Below are 21,247 nucleotides of genomic sequence, written 5' to 3'. Positions count from 1 at the left end.
ATTTGAAAGCAAACTGAATGGGCTACAAGCATCAGATATGCAGAAAATTTGAAGACTTGGGACAGGGGAAAAAATGAATGTAAAATGCCTCATTAATGATTTTTATGCTGATTACATGTTGAGATGATAGCATTTTGAATATATTGAGTTAAATAGAGTCTATTATTAAAATAGATTTTACTCATTTATTTTTCCTTTTTAATGTAACTCCTGGAATATTTGAGCTTATGTGCCTGTATTATATTTCTGGTGGAGAGGATTGGCGAGGCACTTACATGCTCACTAAGAGAGTTCAACTATTATCCTGATTTTACATATAAGAAAACAGAGGCTTCAGGAGTTTAGGTAGCTTGCCCAAGGTCACATAGTAAGTGCAGGACCTGACCTCTACTTACAAAGTGTTTTCACTTGGGCTTTTTGAAAATCCTATTGGGTGGGGAGAAAAAATAAAAAGAATAAAGAATGGCACAATTTCATTCCTTTTTATGACAGTATTATTTTATTGTGTATATGTATCACATCTTCCTTATCCATTCCTCTGTTGACGGACACTTAGATTACTTCCATGTCCTGACTATTGTAAATAGTGCTGTAATGAACATTGGGGTGCATGTATCTTTTTGAATTATGGTTTTCTCCACTTATATGCCCAGGAGTGGGACTTCTGGGTCATACAGTAGTTCTATTTTTAGTTTTTTGAGGAACCTCCATACTGTTCTCTGTAATAGCTGTACCAATTTATATTTCCACCAACAGAGTAAGAGGGTTCCCTTTTCTCCATACCCTCTTCAGAATTTATTGTTTGTAGATGTTTTGGTGATGAATTGGGAGAGTGGGATTGACATATATACACTATGTATAAAATAGATAACTAATGAGAACCTACTGTAAGCACTGCTGCTGCTGCTAAGTCGCTTCAGTCATGTCCGACTCTGTGCGACCCCAGAGACGGCAGCCCACCAGGCTCCCCCGTCCCTGGGATTCTCCAGGCAAGAACACTGGAGTGGGTTGCCATTTCCTTCTCCAATGCATGAAAGTGAAAAGTCAAAGTGAAGTCGCTCAGCCGTGTCCGACTCTTAGCGACCTCATGGACTGCAGCCTACCAGGCTCCTCCATCCATGGGATTTTCCAGGCAAGAGTGCTGGAGTGGGGTGCCATTGCCTTCTCTGACTGTAAGCACAGGGAGCTCTATTTGATGCTCTGTAGTGACTAAAATGGGAAGAAAATCTAAAAAAGAGGGGATATATGTATACGTATGGCTGATTCACTCTGCTGTACAGCAGAAACTAAGACAACATTGTAAAGTAACTATACTCTAATAAAATTTTTTTAAAAAAGAATAAAGAAGCCTATAGGGCTTTCCTGGTGGCTCAGTGGTAAAGAATCTGCCTGCCAATGCAGGGGACACAGGTTTGACCCCTGGTCCGGGAATATCCCACAAAAACTAAGCCCGTGCGCCACAACTACTGAAGCCTGCACTCTAGAGCCCTTGCTCTGCAGCAAGAGAAGCCACCACAGGGAGAAGCCTGGGCACCGCAACTAGAGAGCAGGCCCTGCTCGCCTCAACTAAGGAAAAGCCTGTGCACAGCAACAGAGACCCAGCACAGCCAAAAACAAACAAATAAATAAAATGATTTGTTCAAAAAGAAGAAGCCCGTGTCTCTTTCTGGCCTGGCTCAATGCTTGTCCCACGAATAGGTGACTGTGATCCCGAGGAGGCGCACCCCGCATCCCCACCCACCTGTGCATAGCGCCCGCTGCAGATGGCGCCTCTCCAGTCTGGAACGTTGATGCAGTCTGGGTGCCGGACCAGCCAGTTGTCGTCCTTGGTGAGGTAGGAGCCGGGGTACTCAGACACGGAGCCGTCCACATCGTGGAACACCGATGTCTTATCCCCGTCCATGTCCAGCTGGTTGAACCAGGGCCCGGGCTCCCCAAAGAAAACTCTGGAAGTAATCTGAACAGAAACCAGGAAAGTGAGGCTGGACCAGAAGGTGGAGGGTGGGGGGTAGTGGCCATCAGCGGGCCAGGGTGAAGTTCCCGATTTCGTTCCCGATTTCTGCTGATGCTACCAACCAGCCAATGCAGAGAGGCTCCGGGGTAGTGCAGGAAACCACATGGCTGACCCTTCAGACGGAGCCAGAAAGACAGCCAAACGTCTGCTGTGCTTCGGCCCTCAGGCCAGCATGCGGTTTTGGCCTCTACTCACTGGAGGGCTGGCTGCTGTGTGCAACCCCAGAGAGTACTATGACACGTGGCTCAAAGACTGAAGGCGGCGGGGAGGTGGGCAGAGGAGTGTGTGTGTGACAGAGACAGAGAGGAAATGAGGTTGAGGTGGTGGTGAGTGTTTGCATGAGAAAGTATTACATATATATATAACACACACACACACACATGTCAGGGGGATATGTGTGAGCGAGGATGTGTATGTGAGTGTGTGGGGGTGTGTGTGGGTGAGTGTACACTGTGTTGTAGGAAGGCAGTCTTTCAACATGAGCCCTTGGAGAGTTCCATGACTGAACTCTTTCAGGCCTCCAATGGCCTGAGTAAAGAAATTAAGTAACTTGAATTTCACATCTTTTCCCTCAGCTGCCAGGAACTGGGCAGACAGGCAAAGGGCAGGAGCAGGGGGAGGAGGAGGGGGAGGTCTGGGAATGCTGTAACCCAGAGAAAATGTACCCGGAGCCCTGGACCTGCCCGTCTCAGGGGCAGCCCTCCATCCTTACCACCTCAGCCCCGGCTCCTAATTTGCTGCCGCCCAGGGCCAGGAGGGCCCTGTTTATGTTTCAGTCTCCAGGAGAGATTAAACAGAGCTTCTTCTGCAAAGATTCCTTCAGAAACTGCTGGGTTTTATTTTTAGATTAATTGTGCCAACTGAAGTGGCCCAGTCACCAGACTGTAGAGGTTGAACCCAAGATCCTTGGAGGAACAGAGCCTCAGAACCCTGAGGGCAGCGGAAAGTTCCTGCCAAGGCTTGGGTGGGTTTTGCACAGGCTGAGGGCAGGCGGGCATTCACCCAGACTTGACCTGTGGGGCAACCTCCACTTGTACTTTTCCAGTTTGGCTGCAGACAGGCCTGAGACATGGCCTGACCTGCTTGGAGGAGGATGTTCAACCCCTGTGGTGGTGGCAACGGCTCAGACTCCAGGCCCCTGGGGACTCGTGAATCACTGGCCGAGTCTGGGTTTGCTGGGAGACCTCCCCGGGTAAGGGGGAAGGCCCACTCACCGGGACATCCTCAAAGGCAATGTTGGTGACGTTGTTGTGGGGGCAGCTCTGCCAGGCGTTGTTCAGACGGAAGGCCAGGGCGCTGGTATGCCGGCCCTCCAGGGCTGCGAACTTGCGGAAAGTGCAGTTCTGGATGTTGATGGGGCCGTCATAGAACTGAATGCCTCGGATGGGAAAATTCCTGTGGAGTGAAGGGAGTCAGCTGTCAGGCTGATGGCCATGTCGGGCTGCCATGTTGTTGCACCCTCCAAGGTGGATGGTAATGATGGGTAAATCATTCCTCATTCCTACTCCACCTCCCCAAACTGCCCCTATAACACAACATGATTGATTCATTAATTCATTCACTAAGAAAGCATTTATGGATACAGTATGCATGCATCTGTGCTCAGTTGTATCCGACTCTTTATGACCCCATGGACTATATAGGCTGCCAGGCTCCTCTGTCCATGGGATTCTCCAGGCAAGAATACTGGAATGGGGAGCCATTCCCTTCTCCATGGGATCTTCCTGACCCAGGCATGGAACCCACATCTCCTGCATTGCCAGGCAGATTCTTTACTGTTGAGCCACTGGTACACATGAATAAATGATTGCTGGATGAATTATTAGATGGATGGATGGATGTCTAATTGCTGGCTTGAGGTTTGGGGGATGTTCTGGACAGACATTTCTCCAAATCTTTCCATCCTATCAAGAGTCATTGGATAAATACGGTGAATATTCTTGGAGAGTGCCAATATCAATATCATGTCCCTCGGGAGAGTACAGCCATTAGTCATTATCCCCTTAGTTTTAGTTGCTATAACAATTTAATTAGATTAATCCCCAGATGAGTTTCCTCTCTGTGAGTAAGCCTTTTGATGGACAGGGTGCTGGGTTTGGGAAACAAGGGAGAGGGAGGACACAGAACAGAAGGTGATAGTGAAATAGGAGAGTAACTTCAATGTGATATTTCAAGCACCCTTAGAAGAGAGGGCAGGACCCACGGGGAGGGCAAGCCTGTGAGTTGGCAGAGGACCTCAAGAAAGTCCTGGTACCCAGGAGGCAGGGAAAGATGGAGTAAAAGGCAAAAGGCTTGGAGCTGGAGGTAGGAGGGGCTGTGGGAGAACTAGTGACTCAGAAATTCTGCCTCGGGTCCAGCAGGGGGACACAAGATGCCGCTCTCCTTTGCCACAGACTCCTGAACAGGGTGTGGAAAACACAGGCCTATGATGGCTGAGCTGATCCATCTTGGGCCTGGCCCCGAATCTAGACTTGCTCATTCTTCAAGCCTGATTTTTATGCTTTTACTGGTATCTCTACTTCAGGGAGTCTTCCCTGGTGGCTCAGTGGTCAAGAATCCACATGCCAAAGCAGGAGACATGGGTTCGATCCCTGGGAGGGAAAGATCCCCTGGAGAAGGGAATGGCAACACACTCCAGTATTCTTGCCTGAGAAATTCCACAGACAGAGGAGGCTGGCGGGCTATGGTCCATGGGGCTGCAAAGAGTTGGACATGACTGAGCGACTAAACAACAGCAACAACTACTTTGGGCCAGGACCCTCTCTTTCCACAGTAAACATAAAGAAGGAAGGGCAGAGAAAGGAAAACAAAGCAGAAAAGGGGGTCTGTCCATGGGGAGAGGCCACATTTCAGCTGTCCCCATCTCCAGAGCTGGGGTCCCCTCATCCAGACATGTTCCTCCAAGGAAGGGCCTGGTCATGCCAGTCTTGGCAACGTGCCTTCAGGACACCGTGTGCCAAGGACTTCTGGTATTTCTGTATCTTTCTGTTTGTAATTAATTAATGTCATCGCCTTGAATCGTGTTCTCATGGAGCAGCTCCGTGCATCTTTCCATTTAAGGTATTTTAGGGGCAGCCCATTCTGACTAGCTCTATATTTAAACTATGTGCTTACTTTACACTGGGACCCCAACCCAGGCCTATATAGGAGGGATCCCCCACGATTCGGTCTGCATAGTCCTGGGCTCCTGCTCTCAAATGCAGTTGGAGGAACCTGCCCGAGTCTGACCAAGCTGTCAGGCTTCCATAAACAAACTCACCTCTGGAAGTCATCAGGACATTCTGGCCCTGGGAGGCTGGGAACCCTCAGTGTGGAAACCCAAATATGCAGACCCAGAGTTGCTTGTAAAAATGATCTGAAGGGATTGCTGCATTGCTTAGGCTAGACAGAAACAAGGGCTTCTAGATCGCTCATGCCCAAGGAGACTGTGGGTCTATCCTCACAGTCTTTTCAAAGATGCCCATCCCTCTAGGGCTGGGGGCTTAGGCCTGGGTCCCACCTGTAGGAGCAGGAAGGATAAATTCCTGAGAAAAAGGAGAAGGCTTGGGGCCAGGGCAGGAAGGGCCGATCTTAGCCCTCTGCTGCTTGTGGCTCAGCGGCTCGCTATCTGGCTTGAATTCACGTCTGAGCAGAAACACCATCCTCACCGCTGACTCAGCCTGCAGTTTTCCGAGGAATTAAGCAAGTCCCTCTGCTCTGCTAGCTCATCACCTCTCCAAGTCACCCCCCGCCACCGCCCCCACCACCTGGTTATCATCCAGTGATAGAGAGCCTCTGACCCCCTCCCCAGGACAGCTGTGCTACTCTGCTGTTTAACAGACCTTATGGCTAGAAAATTCTTTCCCGCACAAAACCAATTCTGACTCTTAGGCACACATAGGGTGAGTTTCATCTTCTAAGTGCATGGCAGGTTGTGTGACAGCATCTCCCATGCTGTTCCCCCAAGTCTGGTCCCATCTTCTGCTTGAAGATCCCTATCTCTATATGATGTGACTGTAGGCTGGGTTGCCCTCTGAGTTACTCCTCTTCAAGTGCTTAGGGCTGACTATCCTCACACCACTGTCAGGGGTGGGTGTCAGGAGTGGGCTGTCCGAGGAGAAAGGAGGCCAGGGTCACCCATCCTGGACACTAAATTCCCAAGGATGTGGCTCAGAACCACATTATGTGTTTTGACAGCTGTGCTCTGCTGTTGACTCCCTTTCAACACAGTTTTTTGACTTCTGTCTCTCATTCTAGATTTTACCCCTCTTCTGGTTAATTGCAATTGTTTCCATGATTTCTCTGACCAGTAGAGGACAGAGGAATTCACAGTCAACAGGTAGACATCACATACTAGCATCTTTCCTTCCACTGCTGTCATTTAAGTTAAGCCACAAGTCCCTTGGACAGCAGGGAGATCAAATCAGTCAATCTTAAAGGAAATCAACCCTGAATATTCATTGGAAGGACTGATGCTGAAGCTGAAGCTCCAATACTTTGGCCACCTGACATGAAGAGCCAATTCACTGGAAAAAGACCCTGATGCTGGGAAAGATTGAAGGCAGAAGGAGAAGGGGCAACAGAGAATGAGATGGTTGGATGGCATCACCAACTCAATGGACGTGAGTTTGAGCAAACTCCAGGAGATAGGGAAGGATAAGAGAGCCTGGTGTGCTGCAGTACATGAGGTCACAAAGAATTGGACACAACTGCATGACTGAACAACAACAGGCAGAACAAGGACGCTGCCTCATTTGCAAACCTACTGGCCTATGGGGAGGGTCCTTCCACTGTGGTCCAAGCCACCGGGACCCCAGATCCTGTTGTCCATCATCTCTGTGCCAACGTTGCCACTCTCGCCGACAAACAAGCTGTTCTTGATCTCCTGCTTGGAGCCATCATCATAGGGGAAGGTTCCACCACTGCAGAGAGAAGATGTCTGAGATGAGATGTCCGGAGACAGCATCCCATAGGAGTCAGGGGCGAGGACCACTGCTCTTACCTGGCCAAGGTCAGGCCGATGCCATTGTCAGCAAACCTGGGGACAAGAGCAGACAGTCAGACAAGAGCATCTCAGGCTTAACACACATAAAAGAGAGAGAGGTGCTATCATGCATCTAAGCCTGTTCCATGTCCCACATGCGCATTTTCAGTGAAGCCCTCACTGTACTTCTTCTCCTCCGGGTGTGTGTGTGTGTTCATATGCTCAGCTATATCCGACTCTTTGTGACCCCATGGTCTGCAGCCTGCTGGCCTCCTCTGTCCATGGGATTCTCCAGGCAAGAATACTGGAGTGGGTAGCCATGCCCTCCTCCAGGGGACCTTTCTGACCCAGGGATCAAATTTGCATCTCTCAAGTCTCCTGCATTGGCAGGGGGGTTCATTACCACTAGCACCACCTGGGAAGCCCATGTCTCCTTTAAATCAATCACAATAAAATGGGGAAATACACCTATTTCCCATGTATAGTTTCTGGTGTCCCTTTTATTTTGCCAAGTGGCATGTGGGATCTTAGTTCCCTGGCCGGGGATCAAACCCACGTCCCATGCATTGCAAGGTAGATTCTTAACCCCTGGAATACCAGGATAGTCCATGGTCTCCCACTTTTAACACCAAAGGCAGACCAGGAGGACATTTTCCATTTCTCCTTTAGAGGAAACCCCAACTCAGCTGCCTGTCCCTCTGGTTCTTGTCCAGTGTGGCCATAGCTGTCCACGGGGACCTTCTATCAGAGCTCGGGGTTCCCTGTCTTCTTTCTCTGGGCTTGGAGTTTGATGCATTGCTATTTGAAGTTCCAGTTCAACTGCTCACCTTGCAGGAAATTCACTCAACAGAGCCTCAGTGTACTATGTCTAAGACGGAGATAAGGATTTATATCTCTGAGAAACATGGTAAGAAATAAATGTGACTAAGGATCCAGCACATAGGACGTGCCTAGAATGTGCTGGTTTCCTTTTCCTTCCTTCCTCCTGCTGACTGGTGATAGGAATGATTTTGTGACCTAGAGCCAAGCCCAGTGACTATTTGGGGATAGTCATGACCCACAGCTGCTGACATGGTGGACAGAAGCCACATGCTGCCTCTAGCAGGCTTTCTGGGCCACTGCCTGCTGCCCTTCCATGTCCCTGCCTGGCTGGGCAGCCAGAAGGTCAAACATTGGTCTGTCTGGACTCCTCTATCTTGCTCGTGTCTGTCTCCCACCCAGGTGAGGTGGGGAGGAACGTGGTCTCCATACTGTGCCCATGCCTCACCTGCAGCTGTCCAACCACACGTCCCCGCCACGCAGCCAGGCCCCGTGATCTTGGTTCTTGTAGGCGGTGAAGTGTTTGATGATGGCTGGCTCCCGGGGCTTCAGTGGGTCGGCGTCCTGGTGGGGGCTGTATCTGGAACACACCGTGGGGAGGCACAGGTGACCGAGTTGTTGGGGAAGGGGTACTCTTGAACTGACTGCCCTTCTGGGTGGTGGTGAGCTTCTCTCTGCTCTCGGTGCCCAGAATACTCGGGCTAAAGAGCAATCAGCCTGCCCAGCATGGGCTCTGCAATGAGTTTTCTGAGCCTGACACCAACGTCAGAGGTCTTCTCTTCAGGCGCCAGCCCCATGCAGCCTACAGACATGTTGCTTCTCTTGTTCATCATCGCCACTGAGGACTGCTCCCCTCAACCCTGGCCCCAAGGTGGGGTCAAAGCCCCAGAGAAAGTTCAGACAACCAGTCCTAACCCTGGCACTTGATGCAGACCAGGAAGGGGAGTCTGAGGTGCCCTGCTCTCTACTCCCCAGGGAGTAACCTTGACCTCGTGCCTTTTCTGGGCTGCTACATCTTAGCCACCAAATGGAGTGCTGAGCCTGGATGTTCCTGACATCCAGGCCAGCAAAAGTCTTCCACTGGGAGCATCATGTCACTGGTGTTGCCTACTCTTGACAGAGAGCAAGCACCTTGGTCTGTTCAAAGGGTACAGATTTTCCTAACTACCCCGAGGTTTGGACAGCACATTTTAAAAGCAGCTCCTGGCCTTGGGCTGCGCTCCAGATGTATGTATAGGTACAACCTCAATGTTTCTTCCTATTAAATTGATGGCAAAATTCCTCCCTTCTTTTCTCTTCTCTCCACCTTTTATATCCCAGCCCTGTTAACTTATTAAAAAGCAGGTATTGGATTTTGCTGATTTTTCTAGAAACCTCTTGAAATTTCTTTTTCCTTACAACTGCTAAGGCCTTGACCCTGACTCAGATTTGGCCCCACTCAGTTTTTCCCATAAAGTACCTCCAGTAGCTAGCTCCATGGACACAGAACGTGCCAAAAGATACTTGAAGGATGAATGAGTGAGTGGATGAAGGGGGTAGGGCTGAGTCCAGAAGTTCCTGTGGAGTGCATGGACTCCCCAGGGTTGATTACCTGGCAGAGATGATGGAGAGGAAGGGCCGCTTGTCCTTGGCAGAGGCCTGGGTGGTTTTGACCCCGTTGTCTATGATCATGCCAGCCTGGGGAGAGGGAACATTTAGGGACACATTATTGTGGACCACAGGCTGCAGGCATCTTCTCACACCCAGCCTAACAGTGTACTCTTGAATGCTCCAGTAAAACCAGCTTTGCTCTCAGACTGTATTAATAGAGATAGGGGGGTCTACAGTGAGGGAGGTGAAGAACATGGATTGCTCTGCACGGCTCAAGTCAAATCTGGAATAAGGTGCTGTTGCTGAGGTATAGATGAGGATGCCAAGGTTTAGATGGGGTTAAGTATTTTGTCCAAGGACATATAGCTAAGTCCATTACCAGAATTCACACTGCTTTGGGCAGTTATAAGCCCAGGTCCCAAATTAAAGATAATAGATATGCTGTCTTGGGAAATGTGTCTGCAGTGATGCAAAGAAAATGCTGAGCTTAAGCTTTGTCTTTACCTTGGAGCAGGGGTCTTTGATCCTCCCCCAGTTTTGTCTCAGTTTTTGTCTGACTCAAGGAAAAAAATCTCACTTTCTTATTTGGCCCCCAAGGTGTCCAGTTTGTCAGCCACAGGTAAGCGTGAGTCTGGGCAGCTGAACAAGGCTGTCCAGGGTAGCTCTGTCCAGTCTACCCTCAGGGCTGGATTCCCTCAGCCTGTTAGGAAGGTTTGAATGCATCATCTCCTCTTTATATAACTGAGGACGCTGGCTACTGTGATCTTCAGCTGGCGTGTAATTAAGCAGTGGGGAGGTGAATGAGTCAGGAGAAGTGGGGCTCCATCCTCAGCACTTCCCTCATGAGTGTGACCTTGGGTAAATCCCGTCACCTCTGGGGCTTCAGTTGCAGCCTCTGTAAGATGGGCTGATGACACTGAGGTCCTGCTGTGAGGACCAAGTAGGATAGGCCAGGTGAAGAGCCCGGGGCAGAGCCCTCACACGGTGACATGGGGCCAGGGCTCACTGGGAGCCAGCACCATGCGCAGGGCCCCTCCCTGGCTCAGGCCCCAGAATCCATCCAGCTCAAGGGTCCTCTTTGTCCCCTTCCCTCCCTGCCGCCTTCCTCAGGGCCCGTCCCTCCCTCTGTGCCCAGGAGTCCTGGCTACCCTCTTCCCTCGAGTATTCCTCTCCTTTCCAACCTCCCCCAACATCAGGGTCCTGTGTGGCCCAGCCCCGCTCATGGGGAGGCTTCTCAAGGAAGGAGTAGTGACAAGCGGCCAACAGTTGTCTCTCCACAGCTCCTCTTCCCCCACAGAGATGAGCTCCCTAAGCCTGTTCTGCAGAGAGATGGCTCTCCTAGGCCTGCAGCAGCCTCAGAAAAACCCACCTGGAGCTTGTGCTAATTCCCTCACCTCTGTCCAGGTGGCACTGTTACCCTCCCTGCCTCCACTCTCTATCCAGGGAAGCTCGTCTTTCTTGGCTTCTAGGACATGACACTGCCCAGGGTCCTCCCTCTGCCCACATGGCCTTGCCCTCCTCTCAGGACCCCTTTCCCCACCCCACCTCCCAGAAGCACAGGGCTGTTCTGAGATGATTTCTTTACACTTCTCTCTAGTTGAATCTCTTCTTTTGACCCTGAATGCATCCATTCCCCGCTAAGGGTCTCAGTTTCCTCCATCGGCACCACTAGGAAGAGGACCAGAAGACCAGCCTTGACATTCCAGACTCTTTCTGTATATGCGCTGTTCCTGAATCCTCAAGGCCACCTCTGACCCCATTGCAGCAGCTCCGGTCCCAGCCCTGCTCCCAGGCTCCATTCCTGAGTGACCATGACTCTGGTCTTGATGTTGTCCTTGTTGGGGGTCCTGGGCACCCTTGAGACCCCAGTCCCTTCCCCAGCACCTTGCTTGGGGCTGGACTGACAGAACTGTTGTTGTTCATTTGCTAAGTAAATAAACTCTTTGAGGCTCCATGGACTGCAGCCCGCCAGGCTCCTCTGTCCATGGGATTTCCCAGGCAAGAACACTGGAGTGGGGTGCCATTTCCTTACACACGGAACTACTGATGAGTAAATGAAGATGACAGGAAAATTCTGTTTCCACTTGCCTCTTTAGTGCTGTATACCAATGGAAACAAAGTGAACAGAGGAAAGGATGCTGATGCTGCCTCAATCTTTTCTCCAGGACCAGGTACTTAACTCCTTTAGCTCATAGGACCTGGCTTTTCACACTTATCACTGCTCCCATCCCCACCATGTGTGCTGCAAAGTCAAACTCAGGTGCCCCAAGCAGGGGCCGCCAGGAGGAGCAGCCTGAGTGGTGGTGCTTCCTGCCTCTCCTTTAGGTTCCGACCAGTTGCCAGGTGGAGGCCAAGGCAGGAACAGCCACAGGAGAGCCTTGCTAAGGACAGCCAGGACCAGAAGGCCATGGAAGGCCTCTTTGTGTCCTTCAAGTCCAAGGCTAGGAATGCACTTGCTCCCGGCTGTCACCAGAGGCAGTTTGGGCTCTAACCCCGTGCGGGCCTAGGAAGACTGACCAATGGGCTGGCGGGGAGGCGCAGTCTGGAAGCACTTACCCGATAGTTGGAGTGTGCTCGGTTGTTAAGGAATTTCCCCAGTGGAATGTGCTCTGAATAGCCCGGGGAGTACATGCCGGCCGAGGGGCCTGTTGGGACGTGGTGAAAAATGAACCAGAATCCAGTTTCCTGGTGGAGGAGGACACAGGGGGAAAGGCACAGAATTCAGCACCAGGGAGCTTCTTGTGGGGGTAACTGTATGGCCCAGACTTGGGGTGAGCCTAGTGCTATCACCTAAACGGCCCCACCCCCAAACACACCTGCAGGAAACAGTGAAAAGTATGAGGCAAATATATTTTGCGGGCGCGCGGGGTGGAGTGGGGTGGGAGTTCCATGCTGACTGTTAAAACCCTTCGTGGGGTCCTACTGTATCAGCCATGGGAAACAAATGACTGGATTTCAGAGCTACCTTGGGGTCCATCGCCATCCCTTCTCCCAACACAGAACACAGGGTTGCCTGAGCTTCTTTATTAGCTTTTCCCTTTTATTCTGCAGACATGGAAGCTGAGGCCCAGAGACAGCAGCTGACCTGCTTAGGACCCCCAGGAAGGTAAGCAGTACAGAGGGTTGGGTCAGAGGCAGGCAGGGTAGACAGAAGGCCATATTTGGACCCTCTGCCTGTCCCTGCTTGACCTTCCATCCCAACAGCTGGTAGGTCATAGCACAAATCTCATAGGGTTAATACAAGGTTGATAAATTACTGGAGTTTATGGGATTTCCCTGGTGGTTCAGAGGTTAAGACTCTGCCCTCCCAATGCAGGGAGCACAGATCCAATCCTTGGATGGGTAACTAAGATCCCACATGCTGCATGATGTGGCCAAAAATAAATAAAAATAAATAAATTTGAACACACAGTAACACAAAATAATTTTTTTAATTATTAAAATTTTAAATTATTTTAAATTATTATTAAAGTGTGAAAACAATTTTAAGTTATTGGAGCTTAGAACACTGATACGCCAGGCATCTAACAATGAGTTATTGATCACATTAGCTATGATTATCAGTGTGACAAAGGGCCAGAGGCATCACTTAAAACCGAGTCCACCTGGACTTCCCTGGTGGTCCAGTGGTTAAGAATCCGCCTGCCAATGCAGGAGACACAGATTTGATTCCTGGTCTGGGAGCTAAGATCCCACATGCTTCAGGGCAACTAAACCTCTGTGCCACAACTATCTAGAGCCTGTGTCCTGCAATAAGAGAAGTCACTGCAATGAGAAGCCCTCACACCACAGCTAGAGAAAGCCCATGCACAGCAATGAAGACCCACTGCAGCCAAAACTAGAAAAAGAAAACCAAGTCCATCTGCTTCCCCAGCTGGCCCTTCCCTCCTCACCCTGCTCCTGTCTGTGTAGATGTCTAGACTGGGACTCAAGGCATACATATTCCATATGCTGGACCTGGCCATTTCCTCTCCCCCAGCCCCATCCAAGGCAGGGATGTTTCTGCTCACCTCGGATCCCGCAGCAGCACAGTTTATGAGGTTGTTGTTGGGATTGGCCATCCAGAAGGTAGACACAGCACTGTGGGCAGGGGCAGAGATGGAGCGGCATCAGACAGAGGGCCACTGGCTCCCCTTCTGCCGCCGGGGTGGAGGGGTGCCCCAGGTCAAGGGCTCTAATGAAGTTTCGAGGAGCCTCTTAGCAGTGATTTGAGAAGCTCTTGATTTGTTGATCTGAAGCCTAATTTTCTCGTTAAAGTGGTGTGCATTTACACCCCTAACATGCTCAGAATTTGAATGGAGTCTGGCTCTTGATGGTAGAAGCAAGTTTGTGGGTTAAATCTGAGATGGATCCTAGAATAAATGGAAATAAGGGGAACCCAGGAAAGTGGCTGTTTCTAAGGGAGAGACCCTGGACTCAGAAGGGTGATCGCATAGGAAGCTCTGTTTCTCTGTCTCTCTGACTGTCTCTCTCTGTCTCTCTCTGACTCTCTCTGTCTCTCTCTCTCTGACTATTTCGGTCTCCGACTTTGTTCTGACTCATGTCCAGAAGCACACTGGGCAGCTGGTACCCATGTGTACAGGCTGTGGGTGCCAAGGTGGCAGCCTGCTTCCTCTCCTCAAAGGAGCCCTGTGTGTCACCCGGAAAAACCCAAGGATGAGAACAGTGGTCTCTCTGGACAAGACTGATGCCTGGGAGGCCCAGTGAGAAGGGAGAATAGAAAACACACTGTACCTGAGCAGCTGAGAGCCTCAGGTGGTTAAGGCTGCAAGGTCTGAGCCACACAGGAGCCCAGGACTGAGGAGTCACAGGCTGGGTGGGAAGTTGCGTGAGGGAGATGCTTACTTGCAGTCCTGCCGGGGCTTGGGGATGTACCCCGGGTAGGAGTCCTCCGTGATCGTCTTGCACATCTTGCTGTCGCGGTCAGAGGGGAGGAGGGTTCCAGACTTGACGAGGAGGCCGAGACAGTGGTCAAAGGTGTTGCGCTCTTCCGGCCCATCTTCCGTGAAGAAGCAGTGGCCCAAAGAGTTATAGCCTACAACATCCTTGACCTGCCGGGGTCAAGACAGGGGACAGGTCACCCAGCATCACCACTCATTTGCTCATTCATCCATTCCACACACACGCACAGCCTCAGGTGCTACCAGGCTCTGAGAGGGGCACTGGGCATTTGAAGATGGACCAGACATGGGTGTTGGGCTTGGGGAGGGTGGGTCAGGCAACAGAGCTGGACTTTAAAGTCCCTTCCAGCTGGGGTGTTGTGACCGAGGCTTTTCCTGGGGTGGGGAAAAGGACGAGAGGTTAGAATTGGCCCAAGAGGAGACTGTGGACGAGGTCCTGTGAGCCTAACCTGGTGAGGACACAGCGAGTACAGTGCTTACGAGGACTTAGAGGATCTCACCAAAAGGTCACCCAGAAACAGCGGTGGGGAGAGTGCCACCTGGGGACAGCACCTGAGCCAGGCCAGGTGGGCTTATCGTAGTAAGACTGGCTCCTCACTCTGCCCTCATCCATCGACCCAAGTGAGCTTTGAAGCCCACAATCCATATCAAGCCTCATTTGCAGAAAGCCAAAAAGGGTCGCAAACTCCAGCTCTTCAATATCCTTCTTGGAATCACAGAGTCAGGGGGCTAAGCCTAGAAACCACTTGAAAACATGGAGAGGCCTGGGGTACAGTCTCTCAGACAAGTCTTTCAAGCTCGTTCCAGCACACTCTCCCCACTTCATAATGAAGGAGTCCAGCTCCAGGATCTCCAAGGCCCCTCTGTGTCTGAATCTCAATGAACCTCTGAGAGCTAGAGGGTCCTCAGAGGGCCTCTGGGCAGAGCTGTACCATCTTGACTCTGCTCACCAGCATCCCTGACAAATTGGCATCCTGGTTCAATTGAATGGCCCAGACGAGATATTTGCTATCTCCCAAGGTGCCCTGTCCACAGTGGGGTGTGAGGATGGCAGGAAACACCTCACTACCTTGACTGAGATCTTCCATCTCCATCCCTGCCCCTGGGTCCTGACTGCCCAATGACATCACCCAACCAGGGAAACTCTTGCTCCCCTAAGACATCATTCAATGACATCATTCAACCTGATGCTGCAATAGGCCCTGGAAAAAATTCATCTATCACCCCCAAACAACTCCCCCTCCAGCACTGCTACCATTCAAGAGGTAATCCTGTATATTATGGGATGTTCAGCAACATCACTGGCCCCTACCCACTAGATGCCAGCAGAACCTTCTCAGCTGTGACAACCAGAAATATCTCCAGACATTCATTTCCAAGTATCCTATTGGGATAGGCTTCCCCAGTGACTCAGATGGTACAGAATCAGCCTGCAATGCAGAAGACATGGGTTTGATCCCTGCATTGGGAAGATCCCCTGGAGAAGAAAATGGCAACCGACTCCAGTATTCATGCTTGGAGAATCCCATGGACAGAGGAGCCAGATGGGCCACAGTCCAAGGAGTCAAAGAGTCGAACATGACTTAGCGACTAAACAACAATTCCATTGGGAAAGGGAAGTGACAAAATTGCCCCTGCCTGAGAAGCACTAATCCAGGGTAAACACCTCACTTCCCTCCGAAGTCTCTTTTACGATAAATCTTACCTACTCCCCCAACTCCCACGCAGCCCTGCTCTAGAAGCATCCAGAACTAGGACCCTTCATGTCCCAGCACTGGCCTGGGTGCTTATACCTTTTAATCTTGCTGAAATCTTACATAATTCAATAATGATATTTTTTCTTTTAGAGATGAGGAAAATGAGACTGAGAAAGGTTGAGTGATTTGCCCAAGGTCATGCAACCCACATGTGTGAAACCAGGGCTGAAACCCCAGTTTTCTGTGTCCATTCACCTGTAAGGGTGGGTCACAAGCACAGCTGCCCTGTGCCAGGCAAGCTCTCTGTTCTCTCAAACAAGTATCACCTCCTTGATCTTTGATAATAGGCAAGGGCGTGGTCTTGAATGCTATTCAGTCCCTCAATAAGCATTTTAGCCAATACCAAGGTCATGCAATGGGACTGCTTCCTTTCCTCCTAGTGAGCAATGCAAGTTTCTTATAAATAGCCTGGGCAGACAAGCCTGGGAGGAAGAGGTGAGAAAGCATGGGCTGCTCATCCTGGCAGGGACACCTGAGAGCGAGTTCAATGTCTTCACTTTACAGAGGAGGACACTGAGGCCAGAGGAAGGCGGTGGAGCCATGTTCAGACCTGGGCCTCCTGCCTGCCGCCCACAGTTCCTCTTAAGTCCCATACACCCAGTTGCCCGTTGTCTGGATCATACTTTGGTTGTCATCCTTTGAATCCGAGTGAATAATGAATACATTCTTATTCTAACAAATGCCTGAAAAAGAAATTCCCTCCTCTTGAGTTGTGCTCTGGAGAGAAAAATCCTTATTGAAAGGAATAAAAATAACTCCTATTTGCTGGGTGTGAAATACTTTGCATATATTATCTCATCCAATTCTCATCCAAACTACTATTCCCTTTCGACCAATGACACCGAGACTGCTTCAGTTAGAATGACCATGTAGTTTATTGTCTCAACCAGGACATTTTTGAGAGTGAAAGTGGGAACTATTAATACCAATTAACTATCAACTATTAAATATAATTAATAATTATTGAGTTAATAATTATATTAACATAACTACTAATTAACTATTATTTATTAGTAATTAATTTAGGGACAACAGGTGTAAACTGGAACTGTTTGATGCAAATCAGGGCATAGGGTCACCCCAACTACGAAGACTTCCTCCTGCAACCTGCATACAGTATGAAAAGGAAATGACTGAAACAAATACAAATAGGGGGAGTGGATGGGATGCACTGGGAGAGTGGGATTGACAAATAAATACTACTATGTATAAAACAGATTCATGCTGATATATGGCAAAAGCCATCACAATATTGTACAGTAATTATCCTGCAATTAAAACCAATTAATTAATTTAAAAAAACAGATAACTAATGAGAACCTACTGCATAGCTCAGGGAACTCTACTCAGTGCTCTGTGGTGATCTAAATGAGAAGGAAATTCAAAACAGAGGGGATATATGTGTATGTATAGCTGATTCACTTTGCTGTATAGCAGAAACGAACACAACATTGTAAACCAACTATACGCCAATAAAAATTAATTTAAAATATAAAACAAATTCAAACAGAATTTTTTGTATACCTGATTCTGCCTTCTAGGGTAAGTATGATATAATTCGTCTTAGAGAGAAACTTGGCCATAAGTATGACCTTATTAAAAGGAAGACTGTAATTTCTGAGCTTTTGCCATTTCTGCCTCCTCTTTTTTTTTTTTTTTTTTGAGCTGCTAAGGAAAAGAGCTTTGGAGTAGGCGGTGATTTGTTTTGCAGCCTGTGTTAATGAGCTTTTGAAAATGCAAATATAAGTTGGAAAAGGAAACCGAGAACTCAGTCATTCTGCCTAATGAGGAAAAGAGTGAGTTTCTAAGGAGGCCCGGGACAGGTGGGGGAGGGCACTGCAGGACCCCCACAACCAGGTAGAGGGAAGGAGGGCTTGAGAAGAAAAACCAGTCTCTCCATTTCCAGTTGATGTCTGTGCTGATCTGTGATGCACACTCCTCAACACCCCACCTCAGCCCATCTCCTTCCCACTCTGCCAGGAGAAGCCCTAGCCTCTGAACCTTTGGGGAAAAACAGGGCCAAGGGTCTGTTTTCTTCATTTGGGCTCAGGAGGGAAGGAGAGATGAGAGCAGCTCATGAATCAAGAAATGAGTAAGGGACTTCCCTGGTGGTCCAGTGGTTAAGAATCTGCCTGCCAGTCCTGAGCCACGAGTTTGATTCCTAATTCAGGGAGATCCCACTTCCCCTGGCTTCTCCAGTTTTCGTCTCCATGGAGATGCCCCCTTGCAGCACTGCCCTGATAGAAGCCCCTGACAGCGGCCCTCCAGCCCCACCCACAGCACTTTCTGTGCTCTGACCACCCCTACTCCACGTGAGTCTGTTTCCCACACGAGGCTTAGAGTGGGTGAGCAACTTGCCCAAGGTCCATAGGTCAACACCTGTGGACCAAGCCCTTTTAGGCTATGCCCCCAAACCCATGCTGTCCACTTTATACTGATGAGTGGCCCTGCTAGGAGAATTTACTATAATGTACTAGGAAGTGGTGGGCACGGTGTAAACCAGAGTAAAGCCCACCTTGGGGCAGGGGTGCTATGACTTTGCCCCAGTCCATTGTGGCCAGGCAGGAATGTGGGTCTAGTGTTGCCAATTCAGCCTACTTCTCAAAGGAAGCCAAGAATCCAAGATTTTACGTGAAATCTCTCCATTTTCAAGTGATGAAAACTCATTCAACTGTTTCTTTAAACACTTAAGCCAAAAAAAACACATCTGGCCACTGGGTTCAGTTTGCTGGGTGCCATTTTGTGACATCCGGTTTAAAAGTTCACAGAGGATGTGAGTTTGGTCCATTGAAAGAAAGTTCCATTTCATGAAAAATTATCAAATGTTTCTCTAAACATGATACAAGCCAAACAAAACACAAACTGGATTCAGCATGCAGGTGCCATTTTGTAACATCCAGCTTTAAAATTATGGAGGATGTAAGCTGAGTTCACTTAAAGAAGGATCAACTGAGTGTAAAAATTATCTGTGCAAATCAGGACAAGCCACACACACACACACACACACACGCACACACCAACTTACTGATGAAGGCATTTCCCCCAGTGCTTATTGCTCTGAAGACACTTGGTTCAACAGAAGAAAAGGGGAAAGGCCCCTCTCCTGCCACCGCTGCAAGCCTGTCAGGCAGGCTTGGCATGACCCCTGCCTCATTTGCAGTTAAACAGATTCATCATGACACACAGTCATGGAATGATCCTTGGGCAAACCAAGGAGCAGAAGAGCTAGACTCCCTGTGACCACTGAGTGCTCACCCATCTCTGTAGCTTGGTGCCCTTTAGCAAGGATACACCCTTATTTTCTCCTTTTTTGGTGGGTTACCTCTTCTCAATTGATATTGTTCTCAAATCTGAGCCAAGGATGGTTCCACATCCAATGGCCTGGGACCAAGTGACTAGATCTAAAACATCCAACCATTGCTAACGATCCCTGGGCCCAGCAGTAAGCAGATTGGCATCAGGGAGGGAAATGAAGGAGATGAAGGGGCTCTGGATCCCTTGCTGCCCTGGGAAGAAAGTGCTTACCAACAAGCCATTGGAGCCGTGGACAGTGACACAGCGGGAGAATGTGTGATGGATGGAGAGATCCTTGACATACGTGGGCGGGTCGTAGCCCCCCTTTTCATCCACGTCTCCTGCCAGGTGGAAGTGGATTGGGTACTGACCAATCAGCTGCTGGCCCATGTGCTTCAGCTCCACGCCCTCCAGGTGTGCGGCCTTGAATCCCAGTGCAAACTGAGAGAGCAGAGCCCAGAGTCAGAAGGGGTCCATGGGGTTGCTCCCTGATCCCCCTCACTGGTGCCCACATTTCAGAAATGCACATACACATGTTGTCCTCAGAATGTTTCACTGAGCCCCACCTCAGGGACTCAGTAAATCAAAGACATTCTCTGCAAATGGATTGAGATGCCTGACTCTTCCTACCTCACTGGAGATAGGGTGCTGCTGATAATATAGTGATGTGCAGGGCAACGGATTGTGTGGGATCAAGAGGTGCAGCGGGAATGTGCAGTGGCTGAGGTTTGCCTCAACCTTCTTTTCCTGCCTCCTAAGCTACTGAGCATAATGAGAAAAGGGTAACCCTGAGATAACCTGGGGGACGCTAGCAAGAAGTGTGCCCTAGGAGGGTTAGGGAGTCCAAGAGAGAAGGGACCCTGGAGCAGTAACAGCCCAAGTTGTGGTCCACCATCTGAGGCCCTCTCCTGGCTGGGGGAAGGGAAAGCTGAGCTTGGGGTCTTCATCAGCCCGTGACTCTAGTAGTGTGTGTGTGAGCTGTAGGGTGTTCCACACTCTTATGTCATAGTACACTCAGAGCCATTCCTACACATTTCAAAGGACCCACTTGATTGCAATGAATGTCTATACTCCAGGAACTCACCATGAAAGCACAGTTCAAAAACAACTCCTGCCCCAGGTTGAGCTCTGCTAACTTCTACTAGGGAAGGATGACTTCAGGACATGCTAACCATTCCTTCCAAAAACAGGTTAGGGTTAAATGCCCCTTAAATGCCCCTTCTTTTATAAAGTCCTCAGGGTTAACTAATGAAGAAAGGGAATGAAAGCCATGATTGAAAATTGAAAACCATGAAAGCAGGAAGCACAATGTGATGGGTGCCACGTGCCTGGGGAGTAGGAGATGTTCCTTGTCATCTCTCTCATCCACAAGTACTGACAGATGGAATTGCACACCAGTGGATAATACACAAGACTCCTCCAGCTTCCAGAGAGTACCCCTCTCTTGATCCTACCCCTTGCCTCCCAATCCCTTCCCTACTAAGCACCCCTACCCCCAGGATGGCATCATGCAAATCCTCCTGGTTGGGTTGACGGACTCTGCCAGGTAGATTCGTCATACCTTGATGTGGCCCCCAAAGGTGTCAAAGTCAAAGAAGTTGCAGAGGTGGTTGCTGTAGGGGTAGCACTCGGCCTCCATCTCCCCCATCACCACGATGTTCCGGCTCAGGAGTCCCACCTCAGCACGCATGTCCACACCGTCAATCTCCTCCCCGATGTGCAGGTACATCGGCTTGCCTAGGGCAGAAGAAGGGAAGCAGGGAGCATCAGAGGTGCTGCCTGAATCTACTGTGCCCAGGACCCACCAGGTGCTTTCACTGCTTCTGTGGTACCTGGGGTTGTCCATGACCCTGACCCCCATTTTATAGAAGAATGAAGCCCAGGGAGATGAAATTACTTGCCTGGATGA

General features: G+C 49.7%; 1 protein-coding gene across 7 annotated transcripts in view; it reads right to left on the bottom strand.

The window, feature by feature from the left end:
* Positions 1 to 21,247, bottom strand: part of CEMIP (cell migration inducing hyaluronidase 1) — a 160,135-nt gene that overhangs the window by 18,331 nt on the left and 120,557 nt on the right. For all 7 annotated transcript variants that reach the window (XM_061394593.1, XM_061394588.1, XM_061394589.1 and 4 more), the window contains 11 exons: positions 20,900 to 21,075; positions 19,570 to 19,779; positions 14,232 to 14,437; positions 13,397 to 13,466; positions 11,943 to 12,071; positions 9,388 to 9,473; positions 8,245 to 8,376; positions 6,996 to 7,031; positions 6,760 to 6,915; positions 3,229 to 3,409; positions 1,742 to 1,957 (listed from right to left, as the gene is read on the bottom strand). In XM_061394593.1, the coding sequence (XP_061250577.1) occupies positions 1,742 to 1,957; positions 3,229 to 3,409; positions 6,760 to 6,915; positions 6,996 to 7,031; positions 8,245 to 8,376; positions 9,388 to 9,473; positions 11,943 to 12,071; positions 13,397 to 13,466; positions 14,232 to 14,437; positions 19,570 to 19,779; positions 20,900 to 21,075 (1,598 nt within the window). The remainder of the gene's footprint in view (positions 1 to 1,741; positions 1,958 to 3,228; positions 3,410 to 6,759; positions 6,916 to 6,995; positions 7,032 to 8,244; positions 8,377 to 9,387; positions 9,474 to 11,942; positions 12,072 to 13,396; positions 13,467 to 14,231; positions 14,438 to 19,569; positions 19,780 to 20,899; positions 21,076 to 21,247) is intronic.

The sequence above is a fragment of the Bos javanicus genome, chromosome 21 (genome assembly GCF_032452875.1).
Source record: "Bos javanicus breed banteng chromosome 21, ARS-OSU_banteng_1.0, whole genome shotgun sequence".
In the NCBI taxonomy this organism is placed as follows: domain Eukaryota; kingdom Metazoa; phylum Chordata; class Mammalia; order Artiodactyla; family Bovidae; genus Bos; species Bos javanicus.
This window is presented reverse-complemented; position numbering and strand designations above follow the sequence as displayed.